General features: G+C 48.7%; 1 protein-coding gene and 1 long non-coding RNA gene across 5 annotated transcripts in view; both read left to right on the top strand.

The window, feature by feature from the left end:
- LOC134519615 (uncharacterized) lies at window positions 1-8,943 on the top strand. 4 transcript variants are annotated; one of them, XR_010072264.1, is made up of 6 exons: window positions 1-97; window positions 741-897; window positions 4,545-4,734; window positions 6,265-6,353; window positions 7,046-7,127; window positions 8,561-8,943. It is a non-coding gene; the product is annotated as an uncharacterized LOC134519615 (long non-coding RNA). The 4 variants fall into 4 exon arrangements; XR_010072265.1 differs by lacking the exon at window positions 1-97 and adding an exon at window positions 602-691 and having other exon boundaries at window positions 770-897; XR_010072262.1 differs by lacking the exon at window positions 1-97 and having other exon boundaries at window positions 606-897.
- A 6,273-nt stretch (window positions 8,944-15,216) lies between these two features.
- Window positions 15,217-17,973, top strand: part of WLS (Wnt ligand secretion mediator) — a 39,686-nt gene continuing 36,929 nt past the window's right edge. Inside the window, exon 1 of the mRNA XM_063343767.1 lies at window positions 15,217-15,494. Coding sequence (XP_063199837.1) covers window positions 15,389-15,494 — 106 coding nt within the window. The 5' untranslated portion in view covers window positions 15,217-15,388. The remainder of the gene's footprint in view (window positions 15,495-17,973) is intronic.

Consider the following 17,973-nt stretch of genomic DNA (forward strand, 5'->3'; position numbering starts at 1 on the left):
GGCAACTTCTCATTTCATCTTCACCTCGCCAGGAGGAGCAGCAGGCAGGGGAGTGGCCCTGGAGGAGGGACGATCCCCACAGAGCGGTCCAGGATGGGTAAGTCAAAAAGACAAAGGACATCTTTTAGGAAGCAGAACCGGAGGACTTCACAGTAGCTTTCCGTAGACAAAATCGGCTGCACAAAGTGAACAGGACAAGAAAGACGCAGTGGGGAGAGTTTGGCTGAGCCGGCGTGTGGCTCATGGCGCTCAGCTGCCTCGCGGGGTGGCTGTGCTGGGGGGGCATTGCCTGTGATAACAGTGATGGATTACGCAGCCCTCCTGCTTTTTCTTGTGTCAGAATGTGGTATCAGTCAAACTGTTTGCGCAGCCGTGCTGCGAATTAGGTTAGAAGCGCTAAAATAACTAACACCCACCACCCCTCTGTTTGTTTTTAACACGGATGAATTCCTCATCCAGTTCACCCCGCAAAAACACTCGTACAAGAATTTGCACAGCCTCCTGATGAACCGGATGGGAAATCAGTCCAGCTGGAAAAACAAATATCCATATCCCCGTTCCAACAAAAAAATCTCCCAGCCAGATCGGTTCCTCAGTCTGTGCCGTGCTGTGCAGCGATGGGACAAAGCGCCCGTCTTGAGTCTTTAAGCAACCCAGGCTTTGAATGCGAGACAGTCTGAGGCTACACCTGGTAACAATTTGCTCTCCACCTCTTTCTCTCTCTCTTTCTTTCTCTGCAGCGTGCCTTTATGCTTGTTTCACTATATAGTGCCACAAGCGGCTTTACGAGCACGGAGCGGGGAAAATTCATGTGCGCGGGGCTGGGGAGAGGAGAGGCTGCCTGAGCTGGCGCTGCTGCTGAAAGAAATGTCTTTGGAACTGGGGCCAAGTCATCAGGTAAAGTGCTTTCTGTTGGCCTATGCCAAGCAGTGTCTTTTGCTGTTCTCCAAATACTTATGTCTTTGCAAAATACATAAACATTTCAACAGTGGTCTCTCTAGCGCTTATTTCCAGCGCTTAAGGTGAAGTTGCTGTTTCCATGCTCCTAAACCTCCTGCGATGTGACTAATTCCCGCTGGGTGAGCTCCTGACTTGCCTAACCCCAGGCACGTAGCCCCAGAGGACGAGAAATAAACTCGGGCAGAGAAGTGACGGGAAGTGGTGACGCGTTTGCATACCTGCAATTGAAGTTCACGTCTCTTCATTTCTCTTTTTCCTTTCTTTTTTTCCTCCTTCCTCCTTTTCCGCAGTGGTTAACATAAGAATTTGAGGTTTAAAAGGGGCCCGTCTCTGGACTTTCCAAAAGTAACAAAAATGCAGGAGAAGTTTGGAAAGTTAATGTAAATCTAAATTCAGCTGGTATATTACAGTTCAGTGTTTCCTCTACTATTTATCAATAATTTACACGCTTAGTGTATCTTCTCGTCTTAAAATTCTGACCTCCTCGCTGATCTACACCAGCAAACTCCCCGTCACATAAGGATTTTCCCAGTTAGGATGAGTAATTGAGGAGCTGAATTAATCAACATTGTGTGGTCTGTGGCAGCCAGGAGCTAAAATTCCCGAGTCCCCGTTACTTCTTTTACTTTCCGCAAAAAGCTTTCCTTTTATATTTTTAGAGCTTAGAGGGTAGCATGTACGTAGCGAGTTACATCTAAATAGCACACTCTCCAAAAAGTTTGCTATTTTCTTAATGTTCATGAATATTTCAGGAACTCGTGCTAAGAGGTTTTGGTGCATTCCAGGACAATGATTTCAGGTTTCTGTTTTGCCTTAAGAGGAAACATGGCTTACAGTGACACATTCTGCGCGGTTTGCATTATTCTTTTGGACAGGGTTGATTACTCTTACAGAATCAGATGTCCTGAAAATATACCACCTTTTTTTTTTTTTTTATAAGGAGTATATGTTCTTACAACTTTCTCCCTGTTTTTCCCATTCTTGCCATCAGCCTTTGACATGAGATGGGCATCATTTTTGGCTGCTGCGAGAGTAGAGTTCTCTCCAGAAATTCACGCATTCTCTTCAGTCATGAGCAACACCGGAGCTAAGGACCAGAGTTTACTTTTCTCACCCTTTCATCTCATTGTTTTTCATTGCTCGAGCTGGTAAATACACTTGGATGAAATTGTGCAGTGCCAGCAGTGCACAAGATAACCAAATTAGTCTTTTCCAGCTGAAACGTCTGTGATTCTATTGTAGAATAGCTACAGTGATTTGCATAAGCATATATTACAGCATTTGGGAAACATTAGCTTAATCGCAGTTCAAGTTACATTTTAATATTTAAATGTATCGTTTCGTTAGTAATCTGCTTCCTTTGCTTGTACTGATGCATTTTCAATAGACCATAAGACCTCTTAAAAATAATACCCTAACAAATACATTTGCTCCCTACAAGGTATATGTTCTCAGAAAACTGAATGAGCATATAAATAACATAAAATCCATGTCGTAGTTCAAAATATGTGCTTATACCAATTGCTTTTACTTTAAAGAAATGCCTGGTAGCAAACTAAGGAAATCATTCTAATTTAAAAAACCAGAATGTGAGAGCAGCCAATATAAAAAAGTATCTGGGTCATTCCTTCCTGTAGTTAGAGCAGAGAACTCGAAAGAATGCTGAGAAATGAGCTCCAGCTAATCTCTCTATCGTAATGTAACGTGAACTTGCCTTACAGCTGATTTAGGTGGGTTTGCACAGAAATAGGGAGCTGTTAATTGGGGCAGGTGAGATGCAGTCATTTGGCCAACTTTGCCTTTGGGAGCAGAAAGGCAGAGGCTGACTAACAACCCAAACTGCTGTATGTGGATGGGAATCATTGCGTTAAGATTAAAGATCGCTGATGATTTTTCTCCTCAGTTAGCCATCTCTTTCATTACCTATTTTAGACTCTGAGTAAAATAAGGATAGCAAGATTCAGCAATACAGAGTCCTTTGACCCACACATTAATTTTTTTTGTTGTTTAGCTCAGTTAAATGATGCTAGAATTCTCAGTGTCACAGACACAGCAATTTACTACTCCAGTTACAAGGCACTTCCCTGCTCAGGGAAATGGAGCTGTAACTCCTAATTACAGGTGGATTAATCTGTGGCAACTGAGGCAACTGTTATTACTGCCAACTGCCTTCTCCTGCCATGGGTCACCTCCTTGCAGGTTTGGGATCTGTCTGTGCTTCTTGGCCAGCTCCATTTACAGCCCAGTAGAGTGATGTAATTTGAAATCCGTGACAGTTAACGTAAATATGCTGGGTGGTGAACTGGGACAGCTGAGGAGCAGAAGGTTCCTTGACGAGGATGTGTAACTACGGGGATGGGAACCTCCATGGAGCACAGCTCGCAGCCATAATTGCTTTAGCCACCCCACCTCTAATCTCTTGGAATAAAAGCCTACACTTGGGTCAGATGGAAAATAAGATCAAGAAGAAAACCATTTTTTCTTGCTTCTTTTTTTCCCTGTATAATACACACACTTTTATTTAAGAGGACAAAAAAGCCCTATCTTGCTAACTGTAATGCAGACCGTAGGGCAGCTTGCCTTGATTACATTGTACTAAATTACTCATCTTGGATATATGCTTCTCTTTATTTTCTCTGCCAAGAGCAAAAATATGATATTATTTGGCAAGAGGAATGTGTATCTAAAATGTCAAATTACAGCTCATAACTATTACGGGATAGTTTTGGCGATAGCCCTTTGTGATTGTTCCAAAACAGATGTCTCTTTCTAGGAGATCCTTAAAACTAATATATGCTTTGTGTTTGGTTTTAGGTGGTATTTTGAGAATGTCCCACAAAGACGCTAGCTGGGTGCATACGTTGCTTTAGTTTAACTTTAAATTTCTAATTTCCAAAGACTCCCGAGTCTTCAAATTGCATTAATTGATAATTCTGCGTGTACACAGTGCAAACATTGAGAAATGCAGATTCTTTTTTATAATAACCGATACGGCCAACCTAGAAACTGCATGTTATTTAACATAACAGAAGAATAAAATATTAAAGCTGGCTCATATTTGTCAACTATTTCATCTGATGTTTCAAAACTGCCACCACTGGAACTTGATTAAATCTCTTGTGTCTCTGCCGTCTTAATTAACTAATATTAGCCTTTACTGAAATTGAATTAAAGCGTGTTGCTTGGTGTTACAGTTTACCACCCTTACAAACGCTCAGCCTGTGTGCATTTGTTCATTTCTCGTGGGAATATGAAAAAAATTGCTTTGTTTTAAATTTAGCTGCATCTGCTAATTCAGTCTTCAGTGCTAAACTTAGAATGGATTGGATTTGTGGGAATATAAAGGCTTAACAGAGAAACAGTAAGAAGCTGTCAAAAAACCCTCTGGAATTCATTCTTTGTATTCAGCAGACTGATGGGAGCTACTGAACCACGAAGATTTTGCTATAAACAATTGTACAATTCAGCTAGTAGAAAGAATGCACTTTTGCTAACCTTATTGTCCTAAGATAGCATACTGGATATCATTTTTAACATTAAAGTGTCCGTATCTGTTAGTAATAACATCTTTGCTTGCTTTTGAGGACGTTAAAAACCTGAGGAAAGGCAGTCTCCAAGCCTGGATGGACGCTTGAAGCCATTCTGATGTTTCACTGCTCCTGCACGTGGTGTCTACCTGGATGTACAATTCCTTGGAGGCCCTTAACCCAGCTCTGCCATGTTTGAGCTGGTTTCACTGATGTCCATCACTGGAGTGGATGAAAACACAGACACGTAGGTAGAGAAATGCCAGACTGGAATGGTCTTTGTAAAGGAAAGCCATGTAGTGACAGGACGAGGGGTAATGGTTTTAAACTGGAAGAGGGGAGATTGAGATGAGATGTGAGGCAGAAATTGTTGGCTGTGAGGGGGGTGAGCCCCTGGCCCAGGTTGCCCAGAGAAGCTGTGGCTGCCCCATCCCTGGAGGGGTTCAAGGCCAGGTTGGCCGGGGCTTGGAGCAACCTGGGCTGGTGGGAGGTGTCCCTGCGCAGGGCAGGGGGTGCCACTGGGTGGCCTTTAAGGTCCCTTCCAACCCAAACCAGTCTGTGATCCTGTGATATTATGGTAGGTGCCAGCATTGGCACGTTTTGGATAGGGTTTGATATGGAGGTTCAACACAAGGCAAGAAGCCGTATGGGAGGTGGAGTGACCGTGGTAAGAGCCGTCGCAGAAGTTTGATGCGAAATGGGAGATTCGGTCTGAGGGACGGTGGCTGAGGAAAGGCCCAGCTATAGGGCGAGTCCTAAGAGAAAATGAAAGAGCAGAGCTCCGAGCTTGCATTTCCATGAGGACTGAGAAGAGGCAAGAAGTGGCAAAATGGTCCATGGCAAAGTTGTGAGAGGTTGAGCACAACTTTGGCTGACGATGCATGATCCACTGCACGGTGATCCCGCAAACTTACACTCGTCAAAAATACCAGGGACGCCATTTGAAGCAGTAGAACAAATTCAGCCCAGGCGAGCACAGTGTATTGTCAGCCCCCAATTGTGGGTTAGTAAAACCTTCCAAGGACCCGAGTTACGTGGCTTCTGAACTGTGGCTTTTTTAAAATGGATTTTGTAGAGGTGGGAGGTTGTCATGGTGGGGGGCGGGGGAGGTGTTAGGCATGTTTTTGATAAGAGAAATCATTTGGGCCTCTGGATAATTACTCGATCAATCAAATAGAAGGATTGAAGAGAGCGCTGTACTTACTGCCAGATGATCATTATGTTATGGAAGAGATTTGGATGGAAGAACTTGGAAATTTAGTGATATACTAATGATGAATCTGCCCTAGACTTGTTCCGATATCCCGTTGCAGAAACTCTGCCTCCTGATGATTGGATTAATGGTTGAAAGAGACAGCTTGGCAGACTCAAATAAAAGGCTTTCCACAGATTTGCCTTGGAGGGCTTGAGCCTTTTAACCACATGGTAATTGTAAAGCCTATAAATAAAATTTAAAAATCCAGTTTAAACAGCCTTTAATAAATTATTTTAATGCACTGTTATTGGCCCCTCCTTCAGGATATCACAAGTCTGCACTTTCAGTCTGACAAGCTGAAATGTGCTTTCTGTCAAATTATCAGCTCAGATTTTTGTCTCACATGCTTAATGGAAGCCTTGATGCCCCTACTGAAGCTTCATCCTGATGCGCGGAAGGCTTTGTTGATTGAAAGCCTATCAGAGAGGAGCCATCAGGAGAGTTATCTGGGACTGTGCTCTCAATGTTTTTCAAATGCTGCTCCGCACCCAGTGAATAATGGCTTGTCTTGCCCGGTTCCAGGACAGAGGGACGACTGAATGGAGACGGTTGCTCTGAAGGACCTAATCTGGACACTGCCACCCACCCAGTGCTGCTGAGGAGTCCAGTAGGTACAGAGTGGCTGGGAATGGGCGTTTGGGGGTGCACTCTGTAGGTCGTCTGTTCTTGGCTATTTGTGGTTTAAGATCAAAATCTGTTTGGCTGGGTAATCCCCTTGCTAAGTTTGTGATCCTTTCTTTCTTGCCATGTTGTCATCAAAGGAATTACGTGAGGAGTCCGTGACTCCCACCAGAGATGGAGCTTCGGGTTGCACGCGTAAAGCCTGAAGAACAGCATGGGATCTCAGATCTGGCAGGCTGGGCGGAACTTAAGTAAAAGGTGTCACGCAGGAAAATAAATCAAATTAAATTAAGCCTAGCTCTGAGTTTCCAGATGTAGAAACAGTGGCAAAATTCAACTTTCCTGGTTCCTAATAAGTGGACAAATGTTTAGCCTTGAGCTACAAGGGGGCCTGGAAATCACGCAAAATATTTACATTTTCGAGTGGGGCTGAGGTCGGAGGGAGCACTGCACACCTGGCCATTTCCTTCCTAACCCTGACTGCAGCGGGCAGTTGCAAGTTGTAGATCTCTGTCTGCTCACTGATCTCAACCCCCCCCAGTCTTTTTGTTGACATGTCCCGCACCAGCTTTTACAATTGAGTATCTTTATGAAGTGTAGAAATGCCTTTTCTTACAAAGATAAAATGTTCCCCACCATCTGTGCTCTAGAAATAACATAAAACGCCCTTTTCCTGTTGTAGGAGAAGATTTTCCGTGTTATCAGTGTTTGTAAGAGAACAAAACCAGAGCGTTACCTATAAAAGCAGTGAGGAGTGCTGAGAAGTAAGTGGTTTTTGAACGCTTTTAATCTTCTTTCCCCCGTAGCAGCAAAGTACACATTATTTATTACTAGGGGTAACTTTGTAATGCGTTAGGTGTATTCCAAATAAAATAAGAAACTGCAGTCACAGCATCAAGCAATGCCAACACCCACACAGAAAAAATACAGCCTACGAATTGGAGACCGGAGCCAAAGCTTAATCCCCACAGGTCTGGTTTTTTGTTGCGCGCTGTATTGTAAATAAAGTAGGCAAGTCCAAACGAGAGTTCAAAAGGTTGTATCTGGTGGTAGATGACCATGATTTAATCAGCTTTTTGTCCACTGCTATACTTTGTATTTTACATATGGGGTCCGCTGCTGTGCTGGTATAAACAATGCTACTAATACTAAAAAAACCCTGGCCTCTGTAAAGCAAAAATGAAGCAGCTCAATACTGGACGTCTGTGCAGCAACGTCAGTCCAAATAACTGTGGCAGGGGTTGTGATTTTGGGTAGTTTGGGTTGTTTTGGGTTTTTTTTTTTCAGCTTTCTAAAGCTAGAAATTATTCCTATGATCATGCCATTTGACTTTCTAATCCAGATGATAGATGGTCCTCTCTCAAGCCTTTTTGTTGTATTTGTAGCATGTGTCTTTCTCTCACAGTTGTATTTGGAAAATACCTCTAAATTCTAGCATTTTAATTTTAAAAAAAATAGTTTTTTTCAAATTATTTCCATCAACCAATTGAAACGAGACAACACAGAAGAAAAAATACTGAACCTTTCAGAGAGTCTGATCTCCGTGAAAAGTGAGCATCCAAAGAAAGTTTTTTCAAACCTCTTGCAGTAACTTGTAGGATGGGCACGTAGCACCACAAATGAGGAGCTTGTGGCAATCCCGCCGCGCCTTCACCCTCACCTTCAGGCAGTTAAACCCCTTGGAAAATCTGGGCGCTGGGCCCAGCCCTGCAAAGAGTTCTCTGTGCAGAGACTCCTCCTCCTGCCTGGGACGGGCCGTAGGATAGTCGTTTTAATAGCTGAGGCTTTCAAAACAGCCTGAAGCCCTCAGGAAAAAAATAATGTAATTAGCGGCAAGTAGATGAGTTCCCGAATGATTAATTCTGGATAACTTACACGGGTAGAAACTGGGATTTGTAAACAGCTAAGATGGCTAGAGATGAGCTTTCTAACACACTTGGGGCTAGTTTCTGTCTTGTGAGATTTTGTGTGTGGTCACTTTCTGGCAAAAGAGAAGTCCCAACTCTGGAAGGTATTCGCTCTATACGCCCTTTGGATGTGTGTCAAAATTCACATGCGATTAATGACTCTAAACTTCAGGGTATTAAAGATGTAGGAATGTGGTAGAGATGGAAAGTGCCTTATAAATGTGAAGTATTTTTTCCTGTGATTTTGTTATTTTAATTTTTTCACTTAAGATTTTTTTTTCTTATGTCAGGATCTTGGCGCTACTGCTTACGTTTTTGTCCCAGGAATAAATTAATTGGATTGGAACGAATGGGATATTTAACGGAAGATTGCACCGTGTAACTTTTGTAGAGCCGTTAAAGTGGTTTGGATTTAGCGGTACTTACGGCTCCAAAGATGTTTGGTCGTATAGGTCCTTGCGTTTGGAAAATGGTGGGACCTGGAAGGGTGACTTGTACGACTCTCTCCGAGTCAGCGGTGATCGCAGACTGTAAGGGAACCAACGTAATTCAAAAGCTTGTGCCATTTCCAACAGAGAAAATCGCAAAATTTGTCACTCAGAATCAAGATTAACTGTTAGATAGACATCCTAAAATTAATATTAGATATTTCAAAATAAGCCTTTTAAATAGCAATTGTTCTACGTGGGATTTTTTTTTTTAAATTTCAGTATAAAGTATATGATATTTTAAGTCTTTAATCATCTTGGCAAAAAGCCGCTAACAGGCTTTGATTTTCGGAAGCCGGTCTGCATGAATGATCCTAGTGGGTTCATAATGGGTACGAAGGACTTGTCCTTTAAGAGCTATTTTTAACAATGAAGTCACAACTGTAATGTAAAAATAAAGCTAAAACTAAACTAAAAAAAAAAAAAGTTAAGCTTGAAATATTCTAAAAGATTAAACTGTCCCACGGTCACAAAATATCTAAGGTGATCCCTCATGCCTATATTCCAACTTGTATTATTAGCCTGATGGTCAGAGGATGAGAATTTGCGAGCTCTGCACATCCAGAAAAGATCACAGAATCACAGAATCTTCATGGTTGGAAAGGACCCTTAAAATCATCGAGTCCAACCAAACAACCTACCATCTCTGCCACTAGAGCATGCCCTGAAGTGCCACATCCAGACGTTCCTTAAACACCTCTAGGGATGGTGGCTCAACCCCCTCCCTGGGCAGGCTGTTCCAGGGCCTGACCACTCTGTCAGTAAAGTCATTCCTCCTAATGTCTAACCTAAACCTCCCCTGCCGCAGCTTCAGACCATTTCCTCTGGTCCTGTCATTCTTCACCTGGGAGAAGAGGCCAACACCCCCCTCTCTCCACTCCCCTTTCAGGGAGTTGTAGAGGGCAATGAGGTCTCCCCTCAGCCTCCTCTTCTCCAAGCTAAACATGCCCAGCTCCCTCAGCCTCTCCTCACATGCCCTGGTCTCCAGACCCCTCACCAGCCTGGTCGCTCTCCTCTGGACACGCTCCAGCACCTCAATGTCCCTCTTGTACAGCGCGGCCCAGAACTGAACACAGCGCTCGAGGTGAGGCCTCACCAGTGCCCAGTACAGAGGCACCATCACTTCCCTGCTCCTGCTGGCCACGCTGTTCCTGAGACAAGCCAGAATGCTGTTGGCCTTCTTGGCCACCTGGGCACACTGCTGGCTCATGTTAAGCTGGCCGTCCACCAGCACCCCCAGGTCCTTTTCTGCGGGGCAGCTTTCCAGCCACTCTGCCCCAAGCCCGTAGCGTTGCTTGGGGTTGTTGTGACCGAAATGCAGGACCCAGCACTTGGCCTTATTGAACCTCCTACAGTTGGCCTTGGCCCATGGATCCAGCCTGTCCAGGTCCCTCTGTAGAGCCTTCCTACCCTCAAGCAGATCAACGCTCCCACCTGGTTTGGTGTCATCTGCAAACTTACTGAGGGTGCACTCAATCCTCTCATCCAGATCATTGATAAAGATATTAAACAAAACGGGCCCCAAAACTGAGCCCTGAGGGACACCACTGGTGACGGGCCGCCAAGAGGATTTCACCCCGTTAATCACAACTCCCTGGGCACGGCCATCCAGCCAGTTTTTAACCCAGCGAAGAGTACACTTGTCTATGCCATGATTCGCCAGCTTCTCCAGGAGAATGCTGTGGGGGACGGTGTCAAAGGCCTTACCAAAGTCCAGACAGACAACGTCCACAGCCTTCCCTGCATCCAGAAGGCGGGTGACATGGTCATAGAAAGAGACCAGGTTGGTTAAGCAGGACCTCCCCTTCCTAAACCCCTGCTGGCCAGCCCTGATCCCTTGGCTGCCCTGCACTTGCCGTGAGAGCTCACTCAAGATGATCCTCTCCATGATCTTTCCTGGTACCGAGGTCAGGCTGACAGGCCTGTAGTTCCCCGGATCCTCCTTCCAACCCTTCTTGTAGGAGGGTGTCACATTAGCCACCCTCCAGTCATCTGGCACCTGCCCTGTTGACCAAGATTGTTGACAAATGATGGAGAGGGGCTTGGTGAGCTCTCCCGCCAGCTCCCTGAGTACTCTTGGGTGAATCCCATCCGGCCCCATAGACTTATGTGCGTTTAGGTGCAGAAGCAGATCATTGACTGCTTCCTCCTGGATTATGGGTGGGCCGTTCTGCTCTCCATCCTTATCTTCCAGCTCCGGAGGCTGAGCACCCTGGCGATAGCTGGTCTGACTATTGAAGACGGTGGCAAAGAAGGCATTCAGTATCTCAGCCTTCTCCTCATCCTTGGTTGCAGCTTTCCCCCCCAGCATCCAGTAAGGGATGGAGATTCTCCCTGGCTTTCTTTTGGTTGATGTATTTATAAAAGCTTTTTTTGTTGTCCTTAATGTTAGCGGCCAAGCTGAGCTCCAGCTGGGCTTTTGCCTTCCTAGTTTTCTCTCTGTATAACCTACCGAGATCTCTGTACTCCTCCTGAGTTGCCTGTCCCTTCTTCCAAAGGTGGTAAACCCCCCTTTTATTCCTAAGTCGCAGCAGAAGTTCCTTATTCATCCAGACTGGCCATTTTCCCCCCTTTAGACTTGTGACACTTGGGGACAACCTGCTCCTGGGCCTTTAAGATTTCCTTCTTGAAGAGCGTCCAGCCTTCCTGGACCCCTTTGCCCTTCAGGACTGTCTCCCGAGGGACTCTCAACCAGTGTCCTGAACAAGCCAAAGTCCGCCCTCCGGAAGTCCAAGGTGGAGGTTTTGCTAACCCCCCTCCTTACATCGCTACGAATTGAAAACTTGACCATTTCATGATCACTAAACCCAAGACGACCTCCGACCACCACATCTCCCACTAGTCCTTCCCTGTTTGTGAGCAATAGATCTAGCGAGGCACCTCCCCTGGTAGGCTCACCTACCAGTTGTGTCAGGAAGTTCTCTTCCATGCACTCGAGGAACCTCCGAGCCTGCCTGCTCTCTGCTGTGTTGTATTTCCAGCAGATACCCGGCAGGTTGAAGTCCCCAACCAGAACAAGGGCTGGCGATTGCGAGACGTCAGCCAGCTGCTTATAGAATACCTCATCCGTCTCCTCATCCTGGCCGGGTGGTCTGTAGCATGCTCCCAGCACAACATCTCCCTTATTTCCCTTCCCCTTCGTCCTTACCCATAAACACTCGACTTTATCATCACTGGAATCTAGCTCTATACAATCAAAACATTCCCTAATGTACAGGGCCACGCTCCCGCCTCGCCTTCCTTGCCTGTCCCTTCTGAAGAGCTTATAGCCATCCATCGCAGCATTCCAGTCGTGACAGTCATCCCACCACGTTTCCGTGATGGCGACTACATCACAGCTGTCCTGCTGCACAATGGCTTCCAGCTCATCCCGTTTGTTGCCCACGCTGCGTGCGTTTGTCTAGACGCACTTGAGCTGGGCTACCGATTTCACCCCCATCCTTGGCCCTTTATCCCCAGGCTCATTGCTAGTGGGCCTGGTTTTATCCCCTTCCCCCTTCGGTTCTAGTTTAAAGCCCCGTCCATGAGCCTTGCTAACTCTTGGCCTAACACCCTTTGCCCCTTTCGGGATCGGGTTTTCCCATTCTTAGCGAGCAGGCCAGGCCCGGCGTCCTGCAGATCAAACTATGGTCACTGAGCCCAAAGCCCTGCTCGTAGCACCAGTTTCGGAGCCGGGTGTTGATCCGTCCGATTTTCTTGTTTACCCATTTGCCAGTCCCCAGAGCTGGAAGGGCAGAGGAGAACACAGTTTGTGCTCCCGAAGCCTTGACAAGCCGCCCCAAGGCCCTGAAATCTCTCTTCATTGCCCTCAGACTTCTGCTCTCCAGCTCCTCACTGTCTGCCTGTACAACCAAAAGAGGGTAATAATCGGAGGGCCGTATCAGGCCAGGAAGGTTCCTGGCTCTATCCTTAACACGGGCCCAGGGAGGCAGCAGACCCCCCTGTGGGAAGGGTCCGGCCTGCATACGGGACCCTCCGTTCCCCTCAGAATGGACCCCCCTGTGCCTATTGCCCTCCTCCTGCTCTTCACAGCGCAGTCTTAACGCGTGGAGCTGGCTGCTTTGGCGACTCCCTGGATGGGGCTTTATCAGGATCCTTAGTTCCCTCCTCATCTACCTCCAGAGGCCCGTATCTGTTCTGTACGGGCACCTGGGGGGGTTGGGGGGGCTGGAGGGGGCTCTCCTGCTGCCGCGAGCAGGTACCCGCTTCCATTCCCCCCCATCCCCTCCTAGTTCCCCTCCTTCTGCCTGGTGACAAGAGGGCAGGGGATCACTGAAGTAAAACACAAAAGTAGCCCATGAGCTTGATGCCATTTAGTTTTTCAAGCCCAACTTCGGAAGCCAAAGGCTTAGTGCTGGAAAACCAGCATTTGGGGGTCACTGCTGCGACGCTTTTCAGATGGATCCTGTTGTATCCAGGATCTTGATCACAGCATCCCATTTTATTACATCATCCAAATATGACCCCATTGTATCGTTGGTTGGCCTCCAGCGTTGCGTCTTTGCGTGTCTCCAGCACCCCACGGGTCCAAGGCGTTAAATGTTCTTTTAAATGCCCTGAACCTGGCGGGCTGGGCTCTGGACTTGGGAGGGGAATTTGCCCCCCACACAAGGTGCCACCTGTGGTCCTTTTTCTGGTCAGGAAAAGGGCACAAAGGAAGCGAGTTCATGGCGGTGAGCGAGGCAGGGACACGTATCCTCCCCCGCTTTCTGAAGGTGATCTCTTCCTAAACATCCATCAACTAAACACCACGTCCTTGCGCTCGCCTCCTTGCGTTGTCTAGATGTTGTGTGGTCAAGGTCTGGTTAGTCTGTCCTTACGCATCAAACCCTGTGCACGCTGCTTCTCTACTCTTCCTTGAATTTCTAGATTCATTTTTGATACCGCCGCCTGTGTCATTGTATGGCACAAAGCTCCCATTAGACAAGGCAAACGAGCGACCTGGGCTGGTGGGAGGTGTCCCTGCCCAGGGCAGGGGGTGGAACTGGATGGGCTTTAAGGTCCCTTCTGACCCAAACCATTCTATGATTCTGTGAAAGAAGCACACGGATGCCGTCTGTGTCCCAAACAAACCGCACACGTTGCTGGAAGCCTGGTAGGTCTGGCTACAAAGCTACCATCCTGCATTGCCAGCCTTTCTGCAATCTTACTGTAATTTCTGTTGGGCATTTGGTTCTTCTGAAGTTTTTTTCTTGTCACTATTTGCTTCAGATCGTTATTGGTTTGTGCCCCTAAATATTTGACCCGTCTTTCATTTTGATAGTTCCTGTCTGTATTTTTGTCACCAGTCGTCTCCTTTCATGGCGTATTTGTCCTCAAGGAGTGTTTTTAGCAGCTCCCCATCTAGTTTTAGTTGCAGACGATGGTATTCTGTGTCCTTCACTGCGTGTGTCCCGGTGCAGATCCCACCAGTAGCTGGAAGGCACCCACGCTGAAGCCCGGAGATGGTGGCAGGGGGCAGTGAAGCCATTCTGGGCCAGGGACGGGAATGTGCCACTAGAGAGTTTGTCTCCAGCTGGGAGGAAAACGTCCTGGTAGGCAGCACGCTGGGGTCACAAAACTCGGAAACCTGCTTAGCGTGAGCTACCTGGATAAATCAAAGTAGCGCTAAGGGAAGGACCAAGCATTGCTTTGGAGTGATGGGGATGGGGGAAAACGGGAAAAAACCACAGAATCACAGAATGGTGGGGGTTGGAAGGGACCTTCCGAGATTATCTCCCAAAGCAGGGTCAACCAGAGCAGGCTGGACAGGAACGTGCCCGGGCAGGTTTGGAATATCTCCGGAGAAGGAGACTCCACACCGCTCTGGGCAGCCTGTGCCAGGGCTCCGGCACCCTCCAAGTGAAGAAGTTTTTCCTTATGCTGAGACGGAATTTCCCGTGTTCCAGTTTGTGCCCGTTGCCCCTTGTCCTGTCCCCGGGCACCGCTGACCCCATCCTCTGGACACCCGCCCTTTAGATAGCGATATCACTGGTGAGATCACGGGATCACGGAACCGCAGGGCTCGGAAGGGACCTTTGGAGATGACCCAGCCCAGCCCCCGGTCCCCTCTGGGGCTTGTCCCCTCCGGGCGAGCAGCCCGGGTCTCCCAGCCCGTCCGAGGTGATGGATCACCCTCGTAGCCGGACTCTCCCCAGCAGTGCCCCGTCTTTCCCGGTAACGTCGCGATTCGGCCGGGATGGGGGCACCCGCGTCCCTGCCGCTGCGCGGGGGGGGGGGGGGGGGGGGGCGGAGGAGGGAGAGCCACCCCCCCCCCCCCCCCCGCTTTCCTCCCTCGGCGGCCGGGGGGCCCGCTCGCCGAGAAGGGCGACCAGCCTCCCGCCCCCGGCCCCAACTCGCCCCGCATCCCGGGGGTGGCGAGTGAGGGCGGGGGGGGGGGCCGGGCCGAGGACCGGGGAGGGGCGGGGGGAGGCGGGCGGCGGCGTCATGTGACCGCCGGCAGCGCCTTTAAAGCGGCCCGATGCGGCGAGCGGCGGCCACAATCACGGCGGGCGGCGGCGGCGGGGCGAGCGGGAGGCGGCGGCGGGCCCGGGGCCGTCCCTGCCGAGCTTGCCCTCCTCCTCTTCCTCCTCCTCTTTCTCCTCCTTCCCCCCTCGGCCCGGGCAGCGGGGGGCTCGCCGCCGGGCCAAGATGGCTGGGGCCATCATCGAGAACATGAGCACCAAAAAGCTGTGCATCGTCGGGGGGATCCTGCTGGTTTTCCAAGTCGTCGCCTTCCTGGTGGGGGGGCTGATCGGTGAGTGCCGAGGGTGCGAAACTTTCTCTTCCTCCTCCTCCTCCTCCTCCTCGCCCCGCTCCTCCTGTTTGGCGACTTGTTACAGTATCGCTGACTCGCTCCTATGATCTAATTAGCCCGGCTATTGTAGTTAAGAAAACACAGCTCCCTGGGCCTCTTTGTGCGCATTTCACTCTAGTGCCTGCGAGAAAAGAAGGGGCAGAAAAAGTTTTTTTTGTGTGTGTGTTGTTTTTTTTTTTTTTTTGGCCTGGTTTCAGCTTGTACTTAAAGAAAGAGGAAGGGGGGGGGAAATCTTCAGTATGGCGACTGATCGCGCGGGGAAGCCTCGCATGGCAAAGTTGGGTTTTGTTTTAAAAAAAAAAAAATATTTTTTTTTATTATTTAAAAAAAAAATAATTAAAAAATAAAAAAATCCTTCCCCCGCTCTTTTCGTACCTCTGCCCCTCCCCGCTTCCCGGCCTCCGAACCGACCGCGGGAGGAAACCTCGCCGCTTGCCATAACGATCGCAAAAAAAATTTAAAAAAAAAAAAATTAAAAATATTTTTAAAAGGGTAATTAATGGGTGCTGCTCCGGGCGAGGACGGGGCTGCTTTAATGGTGTCTGGGACGCGTTTGGGTGGCACCCGGCCCCCCCTTACCCCACTCCCGCTTTTGTCCGGGGTCGCTTCTCCCGGGGACCCCCCCCATCGCCTCTGGAAACAGCGCGGGGGTTTGATTCCGCTCACGGAAAACCCGGGGGGCTGCTTAGGGGGGCCTTTACCCCCCACCCCACCGTGGTCCTTGTCCCCCTGCCCGGCCGCGGGGGCCGGCCGCGTCCCCTCCTCCCCCCCATTGAAAGCCTTCGGGGTGGCATCCAGCCCCCCCCGCCGGCGGCTCAGCGCGACTTTCCGCACTCCAACCTCCTCGCCGGAAACTTTTAAAGCCCCGATTGTGTTTTATTTCTTAATTATGTGGCAGGGAGCGTTACAAACCCCTCGGGGTGGGATGTAACCCCCCACCCCCCCGGCAGCAGCCGGGCTCGGCCACCCCTCCGCCCCCCGGGGTGAGGGGATGGAAGGAGAAAGATGGAGGAGAGCAGGGTTTGGGGCAGTCCCGGCAATTGTTTTATGTTGGTTTGGGTTTTTTTTTTAAATTTTTTTACTAGAAAGCAGCCGGGTGAGGCGCCGCTCCCCCTAAGGATGGCCGCGGGGTCCCGCGGAGCCGCCCCCGACCCAAACCCGCCCCCCGGGAGCCCGGGCATCACCCCCTTCCTCTGGGGCAGGCTCGTCCTCGGGGCCCGGGGCGGGATTGTCGGTAACGCCTGTGGATAACTGAGCTCGCCTTCCCGGGAAAGGGTGTCGGGACAACGTGTTGCGGGTTTTCTTTGGGAGAATAAAGTTGGACGGTTCTCGCCGTGGGCTTTATTTGGGAGGTACTGAAGAAATACCTAAAAACGGTCCTCAGAAAGCAGATTCACGGTTCCTGATGCGCATTAGGGCTTTGCGTTTGTATTGTCTGCTCTTAGGAGCCATAGGAATTCTACTAAACGTCATTTTTCAAAAACTTCAGTTACTCTCATTCTCTTGCTTCGGTTCCTTGTCTTTGCTTAATCGCAAAGGACTCAGTGGCAAACACTGAATTAAAACACAGTTTTTCTGGTCTCGTGGGCCTGAACAAACACTGAATATTATTAGGATTGACTTTTTTTTTTTTCCTTCCTTCCTTCCTTCTTTATTTTTTTTAAAGGGCTGGTTCAAGAGCAGGTTACTGAACCCGACACTGATTCATTAGACAAAATGTCCTGGCCTGTGTTGTATAGAGAAGCCAGACTCGGTGTTCATCTTAAAAGTGATTTTTTTTTTTTTTTTCCTCCTAGTAGCTTCTTGCTTCTGAGTTTAAAAAAGTAAGTTGCTTGTACAAAAGGATGGTGTTGATAAGCAGGCCCTGTTCCTGTTGTCATCTGGGGGCAGGTGTGATCAACAGACATATTCCTGTTTCACTTTAAGCAATAAGCAGAAATATTTTTGTTCAGGTTGGTAGGGATTTGGAGACGAAAGAACTCGGGTACTGTTAATCCCGTCTTCCATCTTGCCTCTTCTCTGTCTTACCGGCTGCTGCCGCCGGGCACCCACGGTGGGTCCCTGTCCCGCGGGGGTGGTGTCTGGTCCTGGGTGGGGGTTGTCATCTGGTGCTGGGCTGGGGACCTGATGGGCAGGACCCACTGCGGCCGAGCAGCTCTTCTGCCAAGGGAGAAGGTGATTCGTGTCTGGATCTCAACATCTTGCTTAGGATAACTTTGTACTGCTGCAGTAAGTTCATTTTCTATCTGCGGGAGAGGCCTAGGGGGGGTTTTTGTGGGCTAAACTTCTCTAATTGCGGGGAAAACCCTGCTTCTGATCTTTGAGGAGATAAAGCTGTGCTAATCAATCACCCAAACTGGCTTTTCCACTGCAGCATTTACCACTTCTGATGCATTCGAGGAGTTAAGAGGCTTTCCCC

This window comes from Chroicocephalus ridibundus, chromosome 8, assembly GCF_963924245.1.
Source record: "Chroicocephalus ridibundus chromosome 8, bChrRid1.1, whole genome shotgun sequence".
Taxonomy (NCBI): domain Eukaryota; kingdom Metazoa; phylum Chordata; class Aves; order Charadriiformes; family Laridae; genus Chroicocephalus; species Chroicocephalus ridibundus.